Genomic DNA, 25746 nt, shown 5'->3' on the forward strand with positions numbered 1-25746 from the left:
AAGTCCTTGGGCCCCTGCACCTGCGTGGGAGACCCTGAGAATCTCCTGGCTCCTGGCTGATCGGCGCAGCTCCAGCCTTGCAGCCATCTGGGGAGTGAACCAGTGGATGGAAGACCTCTCTCTCTCTCTCTCTGCCTCTCCTTCTCTCTCTGTAACTCTTTCAAATAAATAAATAAATATTTAAAAAGACGAATCTATTCTTCACATGCTCTTTGAGTTTTACCATCCAAAGGGTCTCCTCCTAAATTGCAAGCTATTTCTTTTTTGCAGAACTCACATTTTCATATTTTGAAAATGATGCTTTAACAAAGGCGAACCCAACAGAGCAGAGGGTTTGAGGCTGGCTGATGGCCTTGGCCCTGGAATGGGGACCTCTCCGGGGCTGAACTGCACAGCTGGCTGGTCCAGCGTCCTCCCTGGCCCCAGCTCAGTCCTCCCCACCCTTACCCAGCGGGCTCACGGGAAAGCTCTCAGGTCTGCCACCATCAGAAGCTGCCCAGAGGGAGTTTGCAGAGAATGACTGCAGCCTCTCAGAACGGAGCCTTCTCTTGGCTCACTGCAGTTGTGAGCAGTGCGAAGCACACGACGTGTCAGAAGCCCAGCTTGACTGCGCGGGTGTGTCCTTCAACAAATTCAATGACGTTTTGTCTCATTTTCCCACTGATTTCCACTTTGCTATTTGTCCAGCCAGGTAAATCTCAGAGGTTGAGAATGAACATTTGGAGAGTTAGGACTTCCCAGGCTTTGCCTGAGACCACCATGAGGCTAGCTCTGCAGGTGTCAGAGGCCCTGACCCTTGTGGCCAGAAGGTTCAGAAAGCATTGTGGGGGCCCGCTCTGTGGTGGAGTGGGTAAAGCCACCACCTGCAGGCCGGCATCCCATATGGGCACTGGTTCGAGTCCCGGCTGCTCTACTTCTGCTCCAGCTCCCTGCCATGGCCTGGAAAATTGGTGGAGGATGGCCCAGAGGAAGCTCCTGGCTCCTAGCTTTGCATCAGCCCAGCTCCTGCCATTGTGGCCATTTGGGGAGTAAACCAGTGGATGGAAGATTCTCTCTCTCTTTGCCTCTCCGCCTTTCCTCTCTAACTGTGCCTTTCAAATAAATAAAAAATAAATATTTTTTAAAAAGCAAGCAAGCATCGTGCCCACTCCCTTGTTACAGTCAGAGGCCTCAGGCCTCCGTGTGTGGCCGGGTAGCATCCCCTCTGTTGTTCCGCTGCTCCCTCTGAGAACACCGACAGAAGACTGTACTGTCCGTCGACTCCCGTCTGCCTTCGAGGTCTCCAGGCAGTAGGCTCAAGCTTGCCCCACGGCCTCCTTATCACCAATGTGTTTCTTGGGGCTCTACCTATTCCTACACATCTTTTTTGCTGGATGGGTTTTCCGGAATGACCTAGAAGATCTCATTTCTCCACCTTTAATTCCAAAGTCGCATGTTGCATTCCGTGGTCCTGACCCCTTCTATCTCAGCCCCCCCCCACCCCCCCCGCTGTGGTCCACATTGGCTGAAGCCCTGCTAGACTGCATGGAGTGGTGTTCTGATTTTACCTCCTTCTGGTAGTGCATCCGGGTACCTGATGGAAAGGTTTTCACCAAGTACCCAGAGAAATGAGCCCTACCAGGTGTCTTTCCACACACAGAACAGTCTGGATGTTCTTTTATTTTTATTGATTTTTCAAATGGAACATTTAGATGTTTATTTTTATAAGCTTTTTAAATTGATTTATTTATTTATTTTGAAAGGCAGAGTTACAGAGAGAGAGAGGGAGAGGCAGAGAGAAAGGTCTTCCATCCACTGGTTCACTCCCCAAATGACCACAACGGTTGGGGCTGGAGCCAGGAGCCAGGAGCTTCTTCCAGGTCTCCCACATGGGTGCAGGGGCCCAAGGACTTGAGCCATACACTCTGCTGCTTTCCCAGGCACATTAGCACGGAGTTGGATTGGAAGTGGAGCATGGGATGCTGGCACTGCAGACGGCGGCTTTACCCAATACGGCGCAGCGCCGACCCCTGGATGCTCTTTAACTGGGGTGAGCTACAGTAAGAATGGCTGGGGTCCATCCTGGGCCATGCTCCCATTGGGCCAGAAGAGGGCGATCTGGTGCTCCAGGGACCCTGCCCGCTTTTCCAGGTGAGCCACCGACCAACCCTTTAGCTTTTCTTGGCAGCTTGTGCCATTTCTTATCTGTGCAGCTAAGATCAGCTAGAATTCTCACCCCTCTCTCCACAGAGGGTACAGCCCTGTATCCCCCAAGCCTGCCACTGGAGCTAATGGTGCAGAAACAGGGGCAGGAGATGAGAGAGGCAGGCCTGGTGGAGCAGTGGCCTCAGCTCCAGAATCATTCATGAAGGAGAAGAGAAATTTCCCTTCTGTTGAAAAACCGGCTCTGCCGACAGCTCCACACCTCTCTGCCCTTACTCCAAGGCAACAGGTTGGAGAAAATTCTTGGGGCCGGTGCTGTGGTGTAGCAGGTAAAGCTGCTGCCTGCAGTGTCAGCGTCCCATATGGGCTCCGGTTCGAGTCCCAGCTGCTCCACTTCCGATCCAGCTCTCTGCTGTGGCCTGGGAAAGCAGTAGAAGATGGCCCAAGTGCTTGAGTCCCTGCACCCATGTGGGAGACCTGGAAGAAGCTCCTGGCTCCTGGCTTTGGATTGGCTCTGCTCCAGCCATTGCGGCCATCTGGGGAGTGAACCAGTGGATGGAAGAACTCTCTCTCTCTCTCCCCCTCTCCCTCTCCTTCTCTGTGTAACTCTGGCTGTCAAATAAATAAATATTAAAAAAAAAAAAAAGAAAATTCCGGGAGTCTGCAGCACTTGGCACCCAGAATGTACCTTATTGTAACAGGGCAGATGGCTGCCTTCAGGTGGCTGGTCGAAGCTAACAGGGACCTCCTCTGCCTCGCTGCTCCGAGACCGAACGCCAGGACTGCTGGGCGTAGAAGGTGGGCTGTGAAATGGCGACACCATGGCCTTGAGCCCAGGACTCTTGGGTGAGGCGCCAGGCAGCAGGGCTGCTGGGTCAAAGGTTAAGTTGGCCTGTCGAGAAAAGATGAGGAATTTCAAGTCAGGGAGCAGAGGGGAGCGTCAGCTTTAGCTTGTTGATTACCTGGACACAGATCTGGTGGAAGCCAGGTCCCATGAAGCTTTTTGTGTGACGTCTCACCAATTATCCATTGTCACACCAGGTCCCGCTCCAGGAGGCACTGCCTACTCAGTCCCTCTCCTGCTGCCTGCCTCACCACCGGCTGCCCTCCAGAAAGCTCAGGTCGCACTAATGTGGATCCAGGAAGAAGCCCTGGAACAGCTCTAACTTTGCAGGCAAAGTGGCCAGAACAGCACCTGCCAGCAGCCTCAGGATCTCAGAGGAAGTTCCAGACTCACTGGAGTCAAGAGCAGCAGTTACTGCTTACTGGGTGCCTGCTACCTGCTGGGCCTATGCAGCTGTTCCCTTTGCAACAACCCCGCACGTTCCGGTTTTTTCTCATTACCCAAATCAGGAGAGTGGCTAAGGCACCTGCCTCGAGATGCACGCCAGGCCCCTGTGTCCCTCGAGCCTCCAGGGAGTAGGTTCTCTCTTCGCAAACCCTGCCCAGCTCTCCCAGAAGGAGGGTGGCAGAAGAAATGCAGTATATGCCAGCACTTGGGACATCACAGGGCAAGTGAGACCCCGCCCCAGTACACCCGAGGGTAATCAAAGGGGAGAGTTAGCCCAAAGTGACCACAGCCTTGGGGAGTTCTGGGTTTGGGAGGGCAGGAGGTGAGTGGTATGGATCTATCCCATTGCCTTGGGGCAGGTGGAAGCTGGAGGTGTCCCTGGAGGCACTGTGCATGAGCATCCCTGACACTGTTTAGCGCCCTCTAGCGGTGCACCTCCACTCCTGCCCTCTGCATTTCCCAGCCGCTGCACAGTTCCTGCAGGTCCTGGAGTCGTATCAGGAGAGATCGCACTAAGACCTCGCAGAGAACAGATGGAGCGTGAGAAGTGCGTGGCTTTTCTACGTCGTCGACAGACCTGACTCTGATATCGAGTCTTTCACTTAACAGCTGCTGTGTGGCCTCAGGCAAGTCCAACGGCCTGAGTCCTGGGTCCTTAGCTTGACCTCCAAAGTCTGTTCTACCTGGTTCTTTTCACTCTCTCCTGCAGCTCCTCACCTCGCACCCCACACTCACACCCTCTCCCTTCCCCCCACGACTCTGGATCCTGGGAATGCCCACGTGTACTCCAGGACTTGCAGACTATAAAACATTAAACAGGTGGAGGAGGGTATTAGGTTTTTATTGTGAGCTTAAGAAAGAACCCATGAGACAGACAAGCCTGAGTCAGGGGCAAGTCCAGAGTTGAACATAAAGCCAATGCAGATCTCTTTTAGAAAACCAAGTCATGGTGAGAATTAAATACATAAAATATCCAAGTCAAGTGCAATGCTAGGGGCCCAGGAATGCCAGAAAGCATCAAATGGCTAGGGCCAAGGCAAGGGTCTGGGCCGCAGCTGCTGGGGCAGCTCTGAGCTTCCTGCATGGGGCTGTCTGTGTGTGGCACACAACTGACTGTGTTTCCCCCCGAAGACTCATGAATGGCTGGCAAAGGGAATGAGCCCAAGACCACAGGGTACAGAACACTGGGAACCGAGTTTTGGCACTAGGATGGGGGTCAAGGCGGGCTACGGGGATGCTGGGGTGGGGGTCCTGGCTACACCCCCATCAGCCGGCAGCCAGGAGGGATGCTGGAGTTACGGGGTCCTTCCGAGAGACCCCTGTTGTGTAGATGGGTGGCCTACAGCCCTCTGTCTTCCCTGCAGCCGGGGGCGGGGCAGGGGGCAGGGCAGGGCTTCTCGGGATGAATTAAACTTCCAGGGAGACCCGCAGAGCTCTCCTGGGTGCACGGGACAGGCTCAGAGCTCTCGGAGACCCACAGGGTAGGCTCGTGGCCAGAGACCAAAGGTGTTCTCCTTAGCGTCCCATGCTTGGGCTCTCCCTCAGCTAACTGCAGAGGCTTGGTGGCCCCTAATAGGTTCAGAAAGGTAGGTGATGAGCCCATTCTATTGGCTGCGCATGGATGGACGGCTATGACGTATGAGACCTGTGGGTCTGGACAGAGGCTGCAGTGAGAGCAAGAGCCTCCCCCACAGGTCCCATGGGAGGCATCACACCCAGCCCTTCCTAACGCTTCAGCTCATGCAGTTCCTACCCCGGGAGTACCTTCCTCCCCATCCCCACCTCCACCCCTACCCCAGCCACCACCTTCATGGACTGATGCAGGGGGCAGGGGCTTCACACGCAGCTCTTGCTCACTCATCTCTGTTTCCACTCTGAAGTTCTAGACCTGGGGTTCTCACCACGGGATGGGGGCGGGGGATGATTGCGCCCCCTGCTGGAGAGTGCTGCTGGCACCCAGTAAGTGGACCAGGGCAGCCTGTGATGAGCAGGCATGCCCTGCATCAGAGCAACCAGCTCCAACAGCGCCAAGGTGGAGAATTCCCGGACTGTGGGGGACAGGCATTGGGCCAGCAGCACACACAGCTGAGGTCTCTGGTGTTTACTTGTATGCGTCTTTCTTTGTATCAAGAGTGGAAATGTGACTTCCCCTCACAGGATCGTGAGCTCAAAGGCAGTGTCTTCTGCTTCATGGGACACTCCCAGGGGCCAGCCCAGCCCTGGACATACAGGGTGATGGATGGAGAGGCAGGGTTGCGAGCACTTCAACCAAGGCATTTGGCCATTCGTGTGCAGTGTGCAGTGAGAGCTGAAGTCCAGCCCCGTGTGTAGGGCTGAGATGTTTGGGGGCAGCAGGCAGGCTTTGGGGAAGAGGGCTGGGCTGTTCCTGGAGTGTTTCTTGCAACCGTAACGTCGTTGTCCCTTAAGACTCACGAGATGTCGTTTTATCCACCAGTCACTGGGTGGTAACCTGAGCCAAAGTCACCTTATGTGAGATCTCTGTCCCCAGGTGAAGCCTGTGAGCGCCTCATCCTTTGGGGCAATCTGGTATCAGCCCGGCTCTCCTCCGGGGCCAACCGCCCCCGTGACACACAGGGCTACCCCTAGGAGTCCCAGAGATTTCAGATAAGAGGTGGAGCTGGAGAAGCGGCAGCAACGCGTTCTCTGCTTACCTGAAGCTTCTCGATCAGAGGCGAGCTCTTCACCTTGACTTTAGGAGGGTGGCTGGCATTGGGTGGCGATTTCTACAGAGTAAATGGACCAAAACAAGCAGATGAGCCAGGCGTAGGCGGCAAAAAGGAGGGGGTGGGTGGGAATTTGGTGTCACCATGGTGTCATGTAGCTCCCAAGCCCACTGACATAATCAGGCCCCCTCCTCGCCCTCCCTCATCTCACCGGGAGCTGCAGATCAGAGCAGCCAGGCAGGCATCCAAGAGCCAGGAGGCCTCCCAGCCTGGCAAGAGCGACTTCCTTGTTATCCCAAGGGAACCTGTGTCTGCAGGGGGCAGGGTCTTCACCTCCGGCTCTTCAACAATTGGAGGGGGCTGAGTGTCAGGGGTCCAAACACTTGGGCCATCCTCCTCTGCTTTTCCCAGGTTGTTAGCAGAGAGCTGGATGGGAAGTAGAGCGGCTGGGACATGAACCGGTACCCATATGGGATGCCGGCACTGCAGGCAGAGGTTTCACCTGCTATGCCAGAACATTGGTGCTGGCTCCTTGTTCTGTTTGAGAACTGAGAATAATGATGATGATGTGACAGTGTGGAAGGAGGGGACAATCCCATACTGATGGATTGCATGTTATTGGAAGATCCAAGGCAGAGGGGGGGATCTTCCTATAGTTTGGAGTCTAGTAAGTCATCCACACCTTGTTCCCAGATTCTGATTTTCCTGAACCTTAAACAGTTCCAAAATAACTGATCACGCAGTTCCTGAGAGTGGCAGCAGGTGGCAGCATTTCCTTTATGGTAGAGGAAAATGGACCTGCCATCCCTGTGTGTGTACAGACGTATTTCTATGACAGTCCTAGAAAGCCCCACAGTGACTAGAAAATATGCACGTGATTTTTCAGATGGGGGTGTTCTGCAGACCTTTTATGAGTGGGTGAGGCAGGGTCTGCAGCTGCATGAAACACTACAGAGAGAAGTAATCAGGGTCACTGTCTGCAGGAGGACACTGCTGTTAGCAGGTGCTGCCCGGGGACTCGGCCCCATGTCCCAGCGGGCCTAGAGAGCAACAGGGATAAGAAGGGATGCCACGTCCCTTCCCAGCACTGGGCTAGGACCCAGGCATGGCCTGACTTTGGCCCTTCCCGCAAGGCCCCCTGGATTCCAGTGTTAGGGCTGCTGCGGGCTGCACACTAGGGCACAGAAGGAGCAGAGCGGCCAGCAGCCTCCGTGCAGCACTGGACTGGGGCTGGGCCAGGCTGAAGCCAGGAGCCAGGAGCTTCATCCAGCTCTCCTACGTGGGTGCAGGGGCCCAAGCACTGGGGCTATCCTCCACTGCCTTCCCACATGCATTAACAGGAAGCACTGGATCGGAAGGGGAGAGCCGGGACTCAAAGCAGCATCCCTACGGAATGCCAGGCCTGCAGGATGGGGCTTTAACCCGCGGCACCACACAGCATTCTTCCTATGAGCAAGCAGCCTGCCAGTCCAGGCAGGGCTCAGTCTGAAGCCACCTCCACCCCAGCTCCCGAGACAGGTGTTTGGAGCAGCTGTTGGGATGCCTCTTGGGACACCCTTATTCTATACTGGAGTATCTAAGTTCAAGTCCTCACTCCCCAGCTACTGATCCCCCTTCCTGGTAAAGTGCACCTTTGGAGGTAGCAGGTGATGGCTCAAGTACTCAGGTCCCTGACAACCACCAAGGAGACCTGGGTGGAGTTCCTGGCTCTTGGTTTCAGCCTGGCCCAGCGCTGGCTGTTGCATGCATGTGAGGAATGAACCGGATCTCCCTTTGTCAGTCTCTGTCTTCCTGCCTCTCAAAAGTAAGATAAAAAAATAAAAAACAAAGCACATAAATCCCACCCCACTGCTCCTTCACTCTTTGGTCACTGGGTGCCAGGTAGCTGCTGGGTGGTGCACCCTGCGTCCCACCCCGTAACTCTGTCTCTGCAGAGCCTGGGAATGGAGCTGTTTAATCCGATCAGAACCACCCTGACTCATTGTGCTTTTATTCCAGCGAATAAAACTTCCCCAAGCAGACTACATGATCTGTTTGGCTGGTGTTCCTGTCTTCATTAATAAATAAGGAAAGGGACACACTGTGGGGCAGTGACTTCCAGGCCACGCCTGGGGGATGGGGGATGGGGACAGCCTCACATTAGGCTTCCGGCGGCCACAGCCTCAACCTGTTGCATGGCAGCTGTGACACCCGGCCAGCGGGGCAGGCTTTCGAGGAGAGGCTGACCCACTTTAAAGAGAACTTGGTGGCATGCACGTGAGCACCAGCTGGAAACCTCACGAAGCCACAGACCTGTGATGGCAGTGCTGGAAGACACCGAACCAAAACACTTGTGTTTTAAACTGTGCTCCTGGGGACTCTGTCCCAGGATACGCCCCTTGCTTGGTGGGAGAGGGCACAGTATTCTCAGAGCAGCTGGGCTCCAGACCGGATCTGGATCAACTGACTTTCTGCTTGAGCTGATGGGCACCTTGGAAAACCTCTGCGCTACTCTGACTGTTTCACTTTGTAGATGCCAAAATGGAGGCACGAAGGGGCGTGCCTGCGCCCACACAGGCATCCAGCGTGGGTCCCCAGGGAAGAAGGGTTGCTATGGCACTCAGGAGCTGAGCTGTCTTTGGCTTGCCTGCTCTGGTTCAGGGCTGGCCTCTCAGGCTGGCGAGAGAACATGCAGATTCGTCCCTGGCATGACCTGACAGTGGTCAGGTGCGTGGGACGCGGGGACAGGGCTATCACGGCCACAATCAGATAAATGAGCTTAGGTGAGTATGCAGACTGGGAATCTATTACTGGCTACGATCTGTGATTCCTGACTCTTTATGATGTTGGTAGCATTAGCTATTTATATCCAAGGCCAGCAAGGGCTCTGGTTTCTTCCAATGATCCAGAACAACCTCTCCAGCCATTACAAACACACGGCGGAACACGAGGGTCTCCTACGTCACGGTTCTGTCCAGTGCCAGCACGCCCCGTCTTTCCAGGGCCTTCTCCCTTCCTTATTCCAAGGTCACCTCGGTCACAACTTTCTTCACTCCTGGATCTGGTGTGGTCCATTCATTCTCTTTGCGGAAATTCCCAGGCTCGAAGCACAGTGTCCTTGACCAATCCTAAGAGCGCAGGGCGGGGCCTAGTTTCCAAAGGGAGGGATTAGGGGCGGAGACTCGTCCTGGCATCTGAGCTGGAGAGAGAATCTAATCTGCACAGTGACCTTGGAGCCTCTTCCTACAACAAGGGGGCAGAAGACCCACAGTCCTGCCCGCACTTACCTGCTCGCCATTCTGGCCCAGCTCTACCCTGGGGGGGAACAGGGGGAGGGAGCAGGGCGGTTTCCTTCTTGTTGGTTTACTGGCTGGTGTCTAGAGGGAGGGTGACGGACAGACACACAGAGAGAAAGAGAGAGCTGATCAGGCCACAGGGAGGAAGAAGTGGTGGGAATGGCGTTAGGCGAGTGTGGGGGTGTCTGGAGAACGGAGTGGAGGGAGGGGATGGTGTGGCTTGGGGACCGCCGCTAGGTAAATGAGCGCCACCTAACGGCCAGTCCATGCCGGCGCATCTCTCCCATTCCTTTCCTGCTAGAGCACCCCTTTTTACTTGCAAGCCATGGACCGAAACCATCGCAAAATGACCTCCACAGCCGGCCTGCAGCCAGTGCCATCTCCTTTCTCCTCTGTGGCATGCCTGCGATGTCTAGAAACTCTGGAGACGCAGGTGCAAAGCCGTGCACCTCAGGCAGCGAGGCGGGCCAGTTCTCACTCTTCAGGAATCCGCCGGTCCCTGGGCCCCTGTCCTTCCTGGCCCTTGGTTTTCCGTCTGAGTGCGCTTCCCCTCCAGTCCCCTCTCCTTTCTCCAGGCTCCGATCTTGAGAGTGCCCGGCCCTGCTTGCTGCTGATTCCTAGGCTACAGGCAGGAGCTGGGCGTGGGGACCTCTTGTTTCTGAGCCAACCCAGGCCTGGTGCAGCTGGGCAAGACCTAAGCCTGTGTGGGTGGATGATGGAGAGGAAACTGAAGCCATCTCCCATCTCTGAGGGCTGGTCTTTCAGCTCAGCCCGGTCCTTGGACTTGGCACACTCACAGGGACCCTCCCTCACTTTGCTTCCTAATTTGGTCATGACCAAGCCTCTTCCCTCTCTCTCTTCGGGGGGGCCTGCCCCAGTCTTTGCCTTCCTCCAGCCCCTCCCAGAGATGGGGCTCTGGATACCCCAGACTTACCTCTTTCACAGCAGCCGCCTGCTCCCTAAAGCGCCCAGCCAGCTGAGCCACCGAGGGGGTCGCCGAGCTGTCCACACTGGCCTTGGTCTCTGCCGGTCTTTCCTGGCAACAGAAGCAGAAGGGAATGTGAATTAGCACACGTGCCCTGGGCTTCCCTACCCAGGTACCAGGCAGGGTCCTTGTTTTGCGGCCACAAGCAGCTGTGACCATGCAAGGCAACAGGGTATGGTAACATCGTTTGCCAACTCACTTCTGCATTTAAAGCTTTCTAAACACCATCCAGTCAACCACATTTGGTGACCATCTACAAAGTACTTGGCTTTGGGTGTGGCTCCGTGGACCTGGGGACAAATACAATTTGGTCCTGTCCTGGAGGGGTGGCCTGGGATTTTGGAGGCAGCACAAGCCCCAGGCTTCTCATCCCACAAAGGTCTCAGCAGAAGAAGGCTGTACCAGCCGCAGCACGGGCGTCTCACTTCCTCGTTCAGCTCCTTTGAAAACTGGAGGCTGCCGAAATGCACCTGGACGGAGGGGCCTTTAGCTATATGAAACGCACTGAGCAAATGCGCTTTATTCAACGTTTTTAAAGCTGTATTAATTTGAAAGGCAGAGCTACAGAGAGGGAGAGAGAGAGAGAGAGAGAGAATCTTGCATCCGCTGGTTCACTCCCCAAATGGCTGCAATGACTGTGGCTGGGCCAAGCCAAAGCCAGGAGCCAGGAGCTTCTTCTGGGTCTCCCAGGAGGGTGCAGGGGCCCAAGCACTTGGTCCATCCTCCACTGCCTTCCCAGGCCATCAGCAGGGATCAGACCAAAACTGGAACAGCCAGGACTTGAACGGGTGCCCCTATGAGATGCCGGCACCACAGTCCACAGCTTTAACCCGCTGAGCCACACCGCTGGCCCCTGTATAGACTGTGAGTTCCCTCTACCTCTTCCCTGCCTCAGGTCTCAACTGTAGCCGGGAGAATGTGGGCAGCCGTTTGTTTGAGAAAGTCCATCTCCACCTTTCCATGGGTCTCCTGCCAATGAACACAGCACGGTTCTCTCCAGCAGCATCTTGCTCACTGCACAGCACACACACACACACACACACACTCCTCTTTTTATGCTTAGGGTGTCTCCAAGCTCTCTTACTTGCACGCATCCTCCAAAGTCAATATCATTAGTCTTCCTATGATGTTGGCCCCTTGTAGCGGGGCAGGGGAGGGCCCTCCTACCTTCCCCCACCAACTTCAGGCAGTGACGGTAAGGAAATAGGGGCGGAGCTTTGAGAAGGAGGCCTTGTTTAGAGATGGGAAGGATGCCTGCAGGGGCTATGAACCTGCTGGTCTGTGAATGGCTATTCTGAAGGAAGGGCCAGGGCCCTCTGCAAGCTCACCGCAGGTCTGGCCCGAACACCCATGCTGACTTTGCATAAAGAGGTACAAGGAGTCACCTCTCTACAAGATGCCGGATTTCCTCACCACGCTGGGAAAAAGCCATGGGGGGGCTGAGACCCCACCCCAATTCATGCACCTGTCTGACTTTCTCGTTTGCTACGCTAGGAGCCATCAGAGGCCGGCACTTTGCCCTCCTGGAACAACGGAGGCTTCAGGGAGCATGCGTGGTCAACCGAGCTGCTCTTGGCAGAGACGCTGGGCCGGTCAGTGTGTCCATCTGTCTTGCTTCCTGCCCACGGAACGGATCGGCCCTGCTGTCCACTGCTATTTATTGCACGAATCCTGCTGACGGCGCACTTCATCTGGGCTTTAGAGGCGCCAATCACTGGCTGTGCAGGAAGATACACTCCAGTTAAAAATAGGGCGGTGTAAGAATCCAACAAGTCCTCCCTCACTTCCCCGTCTCAAACGGGGCTTGGCGAGGGGCTCAGAGAGCTAAGAGGCTCTGGAAGCATTTAGGGCTTCACAGGCAGGGTAGGAGGAAAGACTATAATGTGTCTGTGTTTGCTTTCTTGGAGTGGAGGAGCCAAGGGAGAGGGGGCCGGCCCAGACACGCCCCATCCCCTGAGGCAGGAGACAGACTGATGCCTGTCTCCTGCCAGTCAGGCATACTAAAAGCCAGAGGGGGCAGGTCACCTAGCCAGCGTCGCACAGGAGAAGCCATCTGAGGTCATGTGTGACGCATCTGATGCCAACTTCTGAGCAGCAGGCAGTTCTTTTTTTTTTTTTTTTTTAAGATTTATTTTACTTATTTGAAAAAGTTACAGAGAGAGAGAGATAGATAGAGAGGTCTTCCATCTGCTGGTTCACTCCCCAAATGGCCGCAATGGCCAGAGTTGGGACAATCCAAAGCCAGGAGCCAGGAGCTTCTTCTGGGTCTTCCATGCAGGAAGACCCAATGTCTTGGGCTATTCTTTACTTCTCTACTGCTTTCCCAGGCCATAGGAGAGAGCTGGATCAGAAGAGAAGCAGCCGGGACTCCAACCGGTGCCCGTATGGGATGCCGGCACTGCAGGCTGGGGCTTTAACTCACTGTGTCACAGCGCAGGCCCCCTGCCTTGCAGTTCTGGCAGAGGCAGCTACTAACCCCCTCCCACAGGTTCAAGGCCATGCCAGCTCAGCCCTGACAGTGCCTTGGTTAGCTCTCACCTTGACTGTGTTCTGAGAAGGACTTGGTGGTCCTTCCCACCCACTCCAGGATGAAATGATTCTTGGTTCCTGAGAAGTCCACTAAGCACAGAGCCCAATACATAGAACATGCTCATTTAAAGCTGGTTTCTTCCCCTGTCCTCCCATCCGACCCAGTAAGCCAGTATCAGGGCCTGGGCACCTGCTCCCAGGCTCGCTAACACCTTCCAGTCACCCCCACAGACCACACCCTGCTGCAGGTCCCCGTCACGCCAGCCGCTTGCTTCCACTCTGTGTCTCGGTCACTGCCTAGAACTCAGTTTGTCTTCCTCCTCGGACTGATCTCTGTGCCTCACGTCTGTTCTCAGAGTCATCTTCCTTTGTGTCTGGCTTCAGCCCACCAGTGTCTGCACAGATTTCAGGTCTCTACTCCATCCGCCTGGTTCTGGGACTTGCTAAACAAGCCCTTCCTGCCACTGTTCCAGCCTGCTGTGCCAACTGGGTTGGAAGGCAGCCTGTGGTTACAGCTTGACTTTGCCAAGGCCAGGAGAAAGTCGCTGCTGGTGTTTCCATTTCTAAGGGACTTTCTCCCAAGAGCTGGAGAGTCCCGTGTCTGGGCAGCATGGAGCTTCCCCTCTCGCCACGGTTGCCACATTGAGGAAACACAGTTTGGATGCTGCCAACCATCTACACAGTGGGACCTCTGTGTGTAGGGCAAAGAGGGGCTCTTTGTCCCTTCTTGGATCTGCACTGTTTCTCCAGCTTCCTCTTTGGTCCGAGATCTAAGAGCTTCTCACTCTCTGGGCCACGGTGCAGGGAAACCTAGCACCGGGAGGGTCTCACTGTCTCCAGCTTGAGGCGAGAACCAATGGGGGCTGGGGAACTCTTGAACTTGGCAGAAAGGAAGGTTCTCTCGCTCACCAGAAACAGGCTGAGAAGCCAGCGCTTCCAGGGTGGAAGTCACATTTGCTTCTCTAGTCTTTCAGAATGGAAAAATTGTTCGTGCAAGATGCTCAGCCCCTTCCAACATGCTTAAACCGCCACTTCTAAAGGCTCAATGCAGTCTCTCGGGGGTACAGCAATGACTCCAGCATCTTCCTCTGCATTCATACCATTCCTCGTTCTCCAGTTCACTCCGGTATTTGCCCAGTACTATCCTGGGAGGGTGGACAGCGCACTGCCCGGGGAGCCAGCTGGTCATTTGATCTCCTTAGGGCACCTCCTGTGTGGGAACCCCCATCCTCACCGCAACTGGTGTATCTTCAATGGTTCTCACCTCTTCTAGAAGAGAAACTGAGGCTGAAGTTGCCAAGTCACTTGTCACTCAATGTTAACACGTGCTGGCATGAGAACACTCTGGGTTCTGAAGCTCCAGGTCTTGCCACACCAATAGGCTACAGTGACTGCTCCTTTGCTGGAAGACTTACTCAGTCTCTTGTCAGTATGCATCCACCGCCCTAGGCCACAGGGTGTAGCAGTGAGCAAGACTGCATTTTGCCCTTCAGGAATTGCTATTCTAGCAAGAGAAGCACACGATAAAGATACACGAGGACACTTCAGAAAGTTTATGGAAAATTGAATTAAAGGGCCGGCATTGTGGTGCAGTGGCTTATGCTGCCGATTTCAACACTGGCATCTCACATGGGTTCAGGTTCAAGTCCTGACTGCTCCACTTCTGATCCAGTTCCCTGCTAATGCACCTGGGAAAGCAGTAGAAGATGGCCCAGGTGTCTGGGCCCCTGTGACCACATGTGAGACCTGGAAGAAGCTCCTGGCTCCTGGCTTTGGCCTGGTCCACCTGGCCATTGTGGCCATTTGGGGAGTGAACCAGCAAATGGAAGATTCTCTCTCCTCTTTTCTCTCATTCTGGCTCTTCCTCTCTGTAACTCTACCTTTCAAATAAATAAATAAATCTTTTTAAAAATTATTTTGGTGCAAAAATGTTTTTGAGATTTTCACGTGATTCATGATCCACTAACTTTCTAAAGCAGCTTGATATCCAGAAAAATAGATAAGACAATTTGTTACATGCTATGAAAAGATAAAACAGGGCACTTGCTCTGTGGCCGGTGGGAACGCAGCTCTGAGGATGGATCATCTGAGGTGAACCCCAGCTGGGGGGAAAATGGGAGGGACATTCTGAGCAGAAGCACAGACAGGAACAAAGGCTGAAGGACAGAGAGGAGCAAAGTGGGGCAGGGACAGGCTGTGCAGGAAGGACCTGGGCAGACAAGGCTGAGAGGCTGTGTGTGGAGGCTGGAAGGAAACAGGGGCGGCGGGGCTGAGAAATGAGGCTGAGAGGGGATGGTAGCGTGGACCAGGCTGGTAGCCAGGGCATGAGGAGGAGGAGAGGGTTTGGAGGTGAGACAGCTGGGGGCCCCGATGCACTGAGTGTAGGGAATCAGGGGAAGCTGGCTCCAAGTTGTTTGACGTGGATATTGGGGCGCATGGTTGGGGGAGGCTTGTGGGGACAGAGATGTGGGGGGTGAGGTGGGGGAATGACTAGTTCTGTCTTGGTCATGGGAACTGGAAATGCCTGTTAGACATCCAAGTGGAGACACAGTACAAGCGGTCAAGTACACACATCTGGATCAGAGGAGGGATTCAGGCTGGAAACAAAGCTTAAAGAGCCACTACGTAGAGATGGTCATGGAGGCCACAGGGATAAAATCAGAGGGAACAGAACGGGCAAGAAAAGAGGTCCAACGGCTGTGCGCTGGGCTGTCTTCTCTCAGCACTGGACCGGCTTTCACCCACAGAGCTGAGGGCCCTGGCCCCAGTACTGCAGCGGGAGCCTGGAAGTCACTGAAGCTGGGACAGCGGCGGAGGCCAGAAATGTCGCGCGTCACACATGACTGCTGTGTCCCTCATCCTTTCTGGTGGTCATTTCTACACCCTTGAGCATCCATCCATAGCCATCGTGGAACCTGCTAGGGTGACAGTGATGGCCTCCAAAGACTGAACGGGGGAGACGAGAGGTGGGAATGCAGGGGAGGGAGGGAGGTAGACCAGCAACAGAAGACAGACGAGGCAGAGGGTTGGAAACAGCTCCACAGAACAAGTCCAGGGCTTGTCTGGGGTAAGGCACTGCCACATTTTAAGTCCAGCTCCAGAACTAACGCTCTGTATGGATGACATTGATCATGTCACTTGACTTTTCTGAGCCTGAGTCTCTGCACCTGCCATATCAGGTCTGTGCCACACCTGTGACACAGTGCTGGGGATACAGGATACAGCTCACCCACCGTGAGCTTCCTAAGTGCTGGTGCTGGCGCGGCACAGGGGAGGCACCCAGCGGAAGCCGTTCTGCTGAGACTGAGCTACAGTGTTCTTCTTTAGGCCAGGGAGAGCAGGGAAGTTATAGGGTTTGCTATGTGGGAGGATTATCCTGGATGCAGATACTATAGCAGCAAATGTTTCGATCCATCTTGGGGACAGTGGGCTACTGCGGGAATCTCTGCTATTCTTGGAAGGCAGTTCTGCTCCTACTAAAAAGAGGTGTGCATTCCTGTCATCACCTTCCTCCTCTTCTCCTCACCTCTTCTCTTTCTTCTTCTGATTCTGATCATTGCTATTATGTTACACTCCCTCCTACCGCCCACGGTGGGGAGCGCTCAGAGGGTTGCTGGTAGGGACACGAGTAAATCTCAGAGCTGCTTCTTTCTTGGGTGCTTCTGGCTGAATCCCATGAGCTCCTGAAGCCTCAGTCTCCTACCTGTAAAATGGGAATAACACCTGCCTTGCCTTCCCCGGGGGTAGGGGGTGGTGGTGAGGCCCTGCGGACACAGTGCACAGAAGCACACTGGGAGGGAGGCACCCAGAGAGGTACTGCAGGAGTACAGCCTGCACCTGCCAAGCTCCCGGGATGTTGGAGCAGGGACAATGGAGCAAGTGTTTAAAGTGTGACAGACAGGCCAGTGTGGTGAGCAGAACAAGGCTCCCCAAGGTGTCCACATTCTCTCCAGAATCTGCGATTCTGTTAGGGTACAAGGCAATGGGCAATTAATTCCGCAGATAGGATGAAGTTGTCCAATCACCTGACCTTAGCGGAGGGAGATTGTTCTGGATTATTTGGGTGGGCCCTAGGTCATCAATGGGGGCCGGCAAGAGGGCGGTAAAAGAACCAGAGCTGGCCGGCACCCTGGCTCACTAGGCTGATCCTCTGTCTACGGCGCCGGCACCCTAGGTTCTAGTCCCGGTCGGGGCGCCAGATTCTGTCCCGGTTGCTCCTCTTCCAGTCCAGCTCTCTGCTGTGGCCCAGGAGTGCAGTGGAGGATGGCCCAAGTGCTTGGGCCCTGCACCCGCATGGGAGACCAGGAGGAAGCACCTGGCTCCTGGCTTCAGACTGGCGCAGCGCATCGGCCGCAGGAGCCATTTGGGGGGTGAACCAATGGAAGGAAGACCTTTCTCTCTGTCTCTCTCACTGTCTAACTCTGCCTGACCAAAAAAAAAAAAAAAAAAACCAAAAACCAAAAACAGAAAAACCTGAGCTGAGTGATGGGAGTTAAGAAAGATTCAGCTATCCAGAGTCACTGAACAGTTTTAAGTCAAAGAACAAAACCCTTGGATTTCTTTTTCCCAGCTCCCTCTGGCTGTGGTGTAAGAAATGGATGGGCTGTGGGTAGGGAATGGGGAGCCACGAGACCAGGAGACCAGGTTGGAAGCCCTTGACATTGGCGTGGAAAGTAAAAGAACGAGCAAGCTGACCGTGATACAGCCTCCTGCAGAAGGCAGATCCCGGTTCCAGAAGACCCCTTCTCTGGGCTGAACTTCTTGTTGGATCTGGGTCTGCCTGGGGAGTAGAGAGCTGCCTTAGGAAGAGCGAGCATGAAGGAGAACGGAGAGGAATCGGAGAGCTGAGAAATGGACGAGGGCTGCCACTTCCGGAGAGAAACAAGACAGAGAGGAACCTCTGGCTGCGAGAGCCGTGGAGATCGGGCATCGCTCCCCTAGCGGCACGGTTGTTAGCTGTGTATGTGAGCATGACCCCTTCTTGCAATTTGCAAGCCTTAAGTCAGAGTTCTGCATGGCAGCCACCTTTTATCTGTGGGCGCATTTTTAGGGGGTGGCCTGGGGTGTTTTGATTTAGAGGGGTGAGTGGCTCACATGGAGAGGGGAATGAAAGATGCAGAGTTTAATGATACAATTGTTCAGTAGCTGCTACATGCCAGGGAGCTGACCAGGCTGTAGGTATCAAAAACTTATTTATTTATTTGAAAGAGAGGGAGGGAGGGAGGGAGGGAGGGAGGGAGAGAGAAAGAGAGAGAGAGAGATCTCATCTTCTCGTTCGCTCCCTAAATGCCTGCCATGGCAGGGGAGCTGAAGCTGGGAACTCAAACCAAGTCTCCCATAGGGTGGCAAGGACCCAGCCACTTGAACTGCTACCACCACCCTCCAGGATCTGCTTTAGCAAAAAGCTGGAGTCGGAGCTGGAGCTGAAGATCAAACCCAGGTCCTCGATATGGGGTGCAGGCAGCCCAACTGCTAAGCTAGACACCTGCCAGTCTAAGGATGTTTGGAAAGCAGAGCCGAGGAAGCTTTCTCCTTGAGGGGCTGAGGCCCAACAAGCCCCCTCCACAGGGACAACAGAACAGAGAGTCAGCAGAGGTCACTGAGCCCAGAGGTGGGCCCGAGCATGCGAGGCCCCATGGAGCGAACGCTGTCTCACGGATGGCTTTAGACAGAGGGTTCCCCTCAGGAGCGAGCAGAATTAGGAAGGCTGATGGCTGATGTGGGGGTCAGTGGAGACAGAGATGAACAGTCCCCAGAAGCCATCCAAAAGGAAGGATGGGTGAGTGATTGGGCAGAGTCAAGATACTGCCCAGGTTTCTGGCTCTGGATTCTGGGTGGGCAGGGGTGTGACTGACAGAGAGGAGGAGCCCAGGGGAGGAGGAGGGCTGAAAGGGTGGCAAAGGGTGCGGATAAGGGACGGGAACGGAGCAGAGGGACCAGGACAGACCCTGCCTGACGCCTGGGAGTTTTGCAGTCAGGTGAACCTGGCATTGAACTTGGCTCATGTTACAAGGCCGCAGCAGAGTCTGGAGACAGGTAGGGGAAGCCAAGGCTGCACGAGAGGACACAGACCCAGCAGCCTCTCCAGGGTTAGGCGCGGCTGTTTCCCTCTTGTCTTCCTCCTCCCACCAGAGCAGGTGCAGCAGTGAGAAGCAGATCAAATTCAGTCTTGTTGTTCCAGAAGCCTCTGAGTGTCTCTCTCCCAGGCAAAGGGGAAGAAGAGGAGAAAGTGGGCCTGCAGAGCTGGCCCGGGTGACTGGGATGGCACTCACACACCTGGGCCAACGAGGAAATGCATAATCTGTCACTCTCCGAAGCAGGGGCAAAGCCTGCCTGTCATGTGCTGCCCTTGTGCTGGCCGGTCCAGGGGTGGCCTTGGTTTCAAGGAGGTTCTCCTCACCCTGGGTGCTCCCTCTCCAGGGCAGGTCCACATCCACACCCTTCCCTGGGACCACTCCTGCTTCTTCAGCCAGAGTCGGTGGACAGTGTGCGGTGTCCTAGGGTCTGGGACACTTGCCTCCAGGCTGCAGCAGAGAGCAGGGCCGCCTTCTAAGATTAGAACAAGTCTCCCAAGGACCCGGCCGGCCTCCAGGTCAGCTGCAGCCTCTCTAGTTACAGCGTCTCCCCTCCCCGCCTCTCTCGCGGTGTGAGCTCAGTTCTGGAGCTGGACCCTTAGCAGGGAGCCCCTTCAGGACACGCTGCGATTGGCAGGGTGTGGCACTGGGCCCGTGGTTCATGGCCTGGAGCATGGCACTGGCAGGAGAGCGGAGGCAAAGCTTTCATCCGACTCCTGGGTCCCATTGCACGCAGCAGAAACCAGCGATGATGACTCCAACAGCTGCAGAGACCTGAGCGCCAGCACATCAGGTCTCCCATGTGCACAAATGCATTTCACGTACGGAATGTAAGCCGAGGAGGGAGTCACTTTATTAACCCTGCTGGACCCAGGAAACTGAGGCACAGTAGCTTCTCCAAAGGTGGACAGAGTGAGCGACAGCAGGATTGTTCTCTGGAGTGACTCTGGGGTACTTGCTCAGTACCTTCTTATCTGTCTATCAATGAACAGCTTCACGGAACTTGTAAAGGGGAAATGGGGCAAGGGCTCTGAGGGGCCTCACTCTGTCATAAACAGACATTATTTAGGGGCCGGCGCTGTGACATAGCGCACATAAAACCATATGGGTGCCAGTTCGAGTCCCGGCTGCTCCACTTCTGATCCAGCTCTCTGCTATGGCCTGGGAAAGCAGTAGAAGATGGCCCAAGTCCTTGGGCCCCTGCACCCATGTGGGAGACCTGGAAGAGGCTCCTGGCTCCTGGCTTTGGATTGGCGCAGCTCTGGCCATTGCAGCCATCTGGGGAGTGAACCAGCGGATGGAAGACCTCTCTCTCTCTCTCTCTCTCTCCATTTCTGTAATTGTGCCTTTCCAATAAATAAATTAAAAAAGGATATGTCACCTTTAAAGAAAATACACATTATTTCTTCTTCTTCTTTTTAAGCCTCAGAAACTGTGAATCCGGGATTGTTAACTCTTTTGTTGTTGTTTGTTTAATTTGAAAGAGAGAGAAACAGAGGCAGGTAGAGACAGAGAGCTCCCACCCACTGGTCCTCTCTCTAAGTGCCTGTGACAACAAAGAATGGGCCAAAGCCAAACCCAGGAGCCAAGAGTTCAACCCAGGTCTCCCCCATGGGTGGCAGGAACCCAACCACTTGAGCCATCACTGATGCCTCCAAGGGTCTGCATTTGCAAGACGCTGGCGTCCAGAGCCAGAGCCAAGGCACTCCAGTGTGGGACACCGGCGTCTTAACTGGCATCTTAACCAGCAGGCCAAATGCTTGCCCCAGGCGTGACTTCTGAAGGCTCCTAGGCCCATCCTCAGAGGTTCAGAGCTGGCCTGAAGTCACAGGTCAGGCAGGTTCAAGCATGCCTAGGACAGAGCCAAGGGCTTGTCCCACAGAGGCCAACAGGCCTTGGCTCATGTCATCAAGCTAGGAAGAAACCACTTTTCCACTTCAATGAGTACGTGTCTGCACCAAAGGTTTTACTTGATCAAATTGCCTATTTGTTTTTTTTAACAACTTAAAATTTTGTTTTGAGAGGTTGAGAGATAGACAGCTCCTGTGTGTTCACTTCTCAAATGCCCAGGGTAACCAGGGCAAAGTCGGGAGCTGGGAGCTCAATCCAGGCCTCCCAAGTCGGTGGCAGGGACCCAACCACTTGAGTCATCCCTGCTGCTTGCCAGGGTCTACCTTCGCAGGAAGCTGAAGTCAGGAATCAAACCCAAGCACTCCAGTGTGTGACATGAGAGTCTTAACCCCTGTCTTAGCCACTAAGGTCAACTACACGCCCCCAAATTTCCTATTATCTCCTGGCTACAATCCTTGAAAAATTCCAGATAAGAAGTCCCATAGCTCCCAAATCAAGATATTTCCAATGTCTCAATGTCACGGGGTCATCAGATGATCAGCAAACATTAGACATTTTCTCATGTATACCACCCACATCTTTGACCCTTGATTTCATTTGGAATTAGTGCATGGGGAAGTGTCTAATTTGGGAGCAGAAGAAGGAAAGTAACTGCATTTGGAACAGCACCAGAAGAGCATCAGTTTAAGTGTTTAAAAATCATTGAATTCACAAACTGGTCTAAACACATCACAAAAACCTAGGAAGGCTCTCCAAGAGCTTTGCTGGGCAGAGCCCACAATCTGGAACCCGGCATGGGAGCATCCTGCAGGCACAGTTCAGCCCAGGGCCCTTCCAGCAAACCCTCCGGGAGGCTCCCCTTGGCCACTGTGCACCCCATACCCCGCACAGCCTGGGCTGGCTGCTCTTATCTCTTGTTCCACCACTTCTTGGGCACATTCCATATTCATTCTTCCTTTACTCCAGACCCTGCATCAGGTGCTCAGGTTACAGCTGACGAAGATGAAACAAGTCTTTGCATGATAGAGGGTACAGCCTAGTGGGGGAGACAGACAGGGTGCTTCAAAACGTTCATGAAAAATGGAAAGATAAGTTTATTTTGGTGCAAAGAAGTTGAAATCCAAGCACAGGCGGAGTCTTCGCAAAGTTCATGGAAAATGCCCATTATGAAAAAACTATGCATGGATTTCAGGTTTTTTTTTGCACCAAACTATCCATTTCATTCCATATTCCATGAACTTTTGGATGTCTTCTCATATATTCAATCACTATCATTATTTCCTTCTGTCTGTTGCTTAATGCTGCAGAGAACAAGGAATGGAACAGCATGTGACAAGGAACCTGACCCAAAGAAGTGACATTGACACTGAGATAAATAGGAGTGACCCAGGCAAAGTGGTGTGTGTGTGTGTGTGTGTGTGTGTGTGTGTGCTGGGGGTGCTGGTGCCCAAGAGCATTCCGAGTGGTATTCACACAAAAGTTTTGGCGAGTGAGACAGGTGTTTGGGGAGGTGAAAGAGGGAGGCTGGGGTGACTGCAACCCAGGGTACACGGCTTGTCCATGGTTTGCCAAGGTTTCTCCTCTGTAAGCTCTGAGCTCAGAGACCCTGGTTATTCGTGGCCCCCCTCTAAGCCCCCTGTAGGCACTAAGTGCTGGTAAACAAATGAATGATGCCTCAGGAAACCAACACCACTGGGCAGACATGTCAGGGCTTGATAAATATAGATGGGGACCTTGAGGCGAAAATGGAAACAAAGTGTCTGCCAGGGATGGCTCTGAGCACAGCAGGCTCAAATGTTCCCATTAAGGTTCAGTGACTTGTCCAAGGTCGTGGGAACAGTAACCAGAGAACAAAGAACCAGATCTTCCCCTCTCCAATCTGTTACTCAGGAATCCGAGCCTCCCGTCTCCACCTGGAGCTAAGAAATCCATGACAATTTCTTATCTTGGTTCCTGCGTCTACATGTTCCACTTGCAACAACCAATCTATTCCAAGACATATCTAAAAACCACCTAGAATGTGTCCATCTCTTTATCTAGAGTGGTGGATCACTTCTGGGGGCTTCTTGACATTTTCAGATCGGCTTCATTAAGGAGTAAACTGAGGAGAAGGAAGCTGTGGGTCTGTTATCAGCTTAGGGTGGAGTCTTCCCCAGGAGCTGATGTCCATGTCTCCGGTCTGGTCCCAGCAGTTGTGCTCAGTCACCGAGGACAGCTCCCAGCCTCTGCAACTCTTCCGAAGCCTCTGCTGCTCAGGGACACTCCAGGCAGGAACCACAAACTCTGGGGACCCCACTCAAGCCAAGGGGAGGCTCCACCTGCCTCTGAAGGCTACTGAACTGGGATGGGACCGGACTTGAGGGGCCTTGAAGCTGTTTATATATTAATGTTTCCTTCCTTTTCTGCAACCTACTCAAAAATAAAGGAAAATCATCCAACAGAGTTGAACGGCTTCATTGAAAGCTCTACCGGGGGCCGGTGTTGTGGCACAGCAGGTTAAGCTGCTCACCAGCATCCCATATGAGCTCTGGTTCAAGTACCGCTTGCTCCACTTTTGATCCAGCTCCCTGCTAATGTGCCTGGGAAAGAAGTGGATGATGGCCCAAGCGCTTGGGCCCCTGCCACCCACATGGGAGACTTGGATGGATTTCCAGGCTCCTGGCTTCAGCCTGGTCCATCCCCAGCCTTTGCAGTCATTTGGTGAATGAACCAGTGGATGGAAGATATCTCTGTCTCTGTCTCTCCCTCTGTCTCTGTAACTCTGCCCTTCAAATAAAATAAATATATGTTTAAAAAATTTTTTAAAGGAAGCTCCGCTGGATTTTATAGAATAGACAGCTGGGGAAGACAGGGGAGTGTGGGGAGCTTGGGGTTCAGCCTGCAGAGCTTGTGTGCCAGCCCCTCTCTTTTACCTGCTGGGTCAGGGCCTGGTCCGCGGTTAGAGCGCCCCTTCCAAGGACTCACTGAGAGCAGCACTGTAGGGCAGCTGTCCCAGGGGTCCTGGAGGTGTATGCAGTGACCACCGGCACCTCACGTCCCCTCAGCATCCTGCATAGACAGTACACTCCGTGCTCTCTCTGCACCTCCACCATTGCTCACCTGTCTCTCTTTAGAAACTGATTTTGCATTCGTAATGGTAGCCTTTTGTCATGTACTTTCTCAACCACAATGAAACCCACCACATTGGTGGTTTGTGTCAGGTATTATATATATTAGGATGATCTTGTTTAATCCTCACTTCTCTGTGATGATGAAGATACACTATCATTTCAATTATTTAAAAGATTTATTTATTTGCTTGAAAGGCAGTGATACAGAGAGAGAAGGAGAGAGAGCTCTTCCATCTGTTGGTTCACTGCCCAAATGGCTGCAAAGGCTGGGGCTGGGTCAGGCTGAAGCCAGGAGCCAGGAGCTTCTTCAGGGTCCCCCACGTGGGTGCAGAGCCCCAAGTACGTGGGCCATCTTCTGCTGCCTTCCCAGGAGCATTAGCAAGGAGCTGGGTTGGAAGTGGAGCAGCTGGGACTCAAAGTGGAGCAACCTGGACTTGAACATCACCCATATGGGATGCTGGCACTGCAGGCAGAGGCCCCACCTTCTATGCCACAGTGCCAGCCCCAATCATTTCCATTTTACTGATGAAAAAAATTGTGACTCAGAGAGCTCAAGTACCTGCCCCAGGGTTGCATAGCTGCTAAAATTCACAGCTACAGCTATTCATAGCATAGCTACTAACATGGACGACAAATGTCTATGCTCCCAACTTCAGGATCACACAACCTCCAGCAGTACTTACAAGAATTTGAGAGTTTACACTTTGAGGTTCGGTAATAAAAAATGGGCAAAGCGGACCAGCACTGTGACATAGCAGGTAAAGCTGCCTCCTGCAGTGCTGGCATCCCATATGGGCACTAGTTCTAGTACTGACTGCTCCACTTCCAATCCAGCTCTCTGCTCTGGCCTGGGAAAGCAGTGGAAGATGGCCCAGGTGCTTGGGCCCCTGTACCTACGTGGGAGACCCGGAAGAAGCTCCTGGCTCCTGGCTTCGGATTAGCCCAGCTCTGGCCATTGCAGACATTTGGGGAATGAACCAGAGGATGGAAGACCTCTCTCTCTGCTTCTGCCTTTGACCCTCTAACTCTGCATTTCAAATAAATAAGTGAATCTTTAAAAAAATAAAAAATAGGCAAAGGAGTTGAACATTCACTTCACCAAAGAAGACACAGGAATGTCTGAGCAGCACACTAGCCCTTTGGTAAATGCACATTAAGACCCTAAGAGGGCCGGCGCCGCGGCTCACTAGGCTAATCCTCCACCTAGCGGCACCGGCACACCAGGTTCTAGTCCCGGTCGGGGAGCCGGATTCTGTCCCGGTTGCCCCTCTTCCAGGCCAGCTCTCTGCTGTGGCCAGGGAGTGCAGTGGAGGATGGCCCAGGTGCTTAGGCCCTGCACCCCATGGGAGACCAGGATAAGTACCTGGCTCCTGCCATCGGATCAGCGTGGTGCGCTGGCCATAGCACGCCGGCCCAGTGGCCATTGGAGGGTGAACCAATGGCAAAGGAAGACCTTTCTCTCTGTTTCTCTCTCTCACTGTCCACTCTGCCTGTCAAAAAAAAAAAAAAAAACCCTTAGAGATAACATCACATGCCCATGAGAATGGTTAAAATAAGAGAAACTCCCCAAGTGTGAGGAGGCACTTGCTGTACATTGCTGGTCGGAGCACTGAGTGGTGTAGCCACTTGAAAAGGATCTCAGTAGCTTCTCATGACATGAAACATACACCTACCTATGGTCCAGCCATGTCCCTCCTGGGTGTTTGTCCAAGACAGACAAAAGCATATGTCCATACATACAGACTCACACACAAACCTTTGAAGAGGCTTTCTTAGTAATAGCCAAGGCCTAGAAACAGCCCAGA

The 25746-nt window shown here is 53.8% G+C and overlaps 1 protein-coding gene across 2 annotated transcripts in view; it reads right to left on the reverse strand.

The window, feature by feature from the left end:
- RCSD1 (RCSD domain containing 1) overlaps window positions 1-25746 on the reverse strand; it is a 70325-nt gene that overhangs the window by 7192 nt on the left and 37387 nt on the right. Inside the window, exons 2-5 of one of the 2 annotated variants that reach the window (XM_051857158.3) lie at window positions 10327-10428; window positions 9384-9473; window positions 6106-6177; window positions 2831-3034 (exon numbers count right to left, since the gene is read on the reverse strand). In XM_051857158.3, coding sequence (XP_051713118.3) covers window positions 2831-3034; window positions 6106-6177; window positions 9384-9473; window positions 10327-10428 — 468 coding nt within the window. The remainder of the gene's footprint in view (window positions 1-2830; window positions 3035-6105; window positions 6178-9383; window positions 9474-10326; window positions 10429-25746) is intronic. The other variant, XM_008264120.5, reaches the window with a different exon arrangement.

The sequence above is a fragment of the Oryctolagus cuniculus genome, chromosome 7 (genome assembly GCF_051225735.1).
Source record: "Oryctolagus cuniculus isolate XC-2025 breed Fujian yellow rabbit chromosome 7, ASM5122573v1, whole genome shotgun sequence".
Taxonomy (NCBI): Eukaryota; Metazoa; Chordata; class Mammalia; order Lagomorpha; family Leporidae; genus Oryctolagus; species Oryctolagus cuniculus.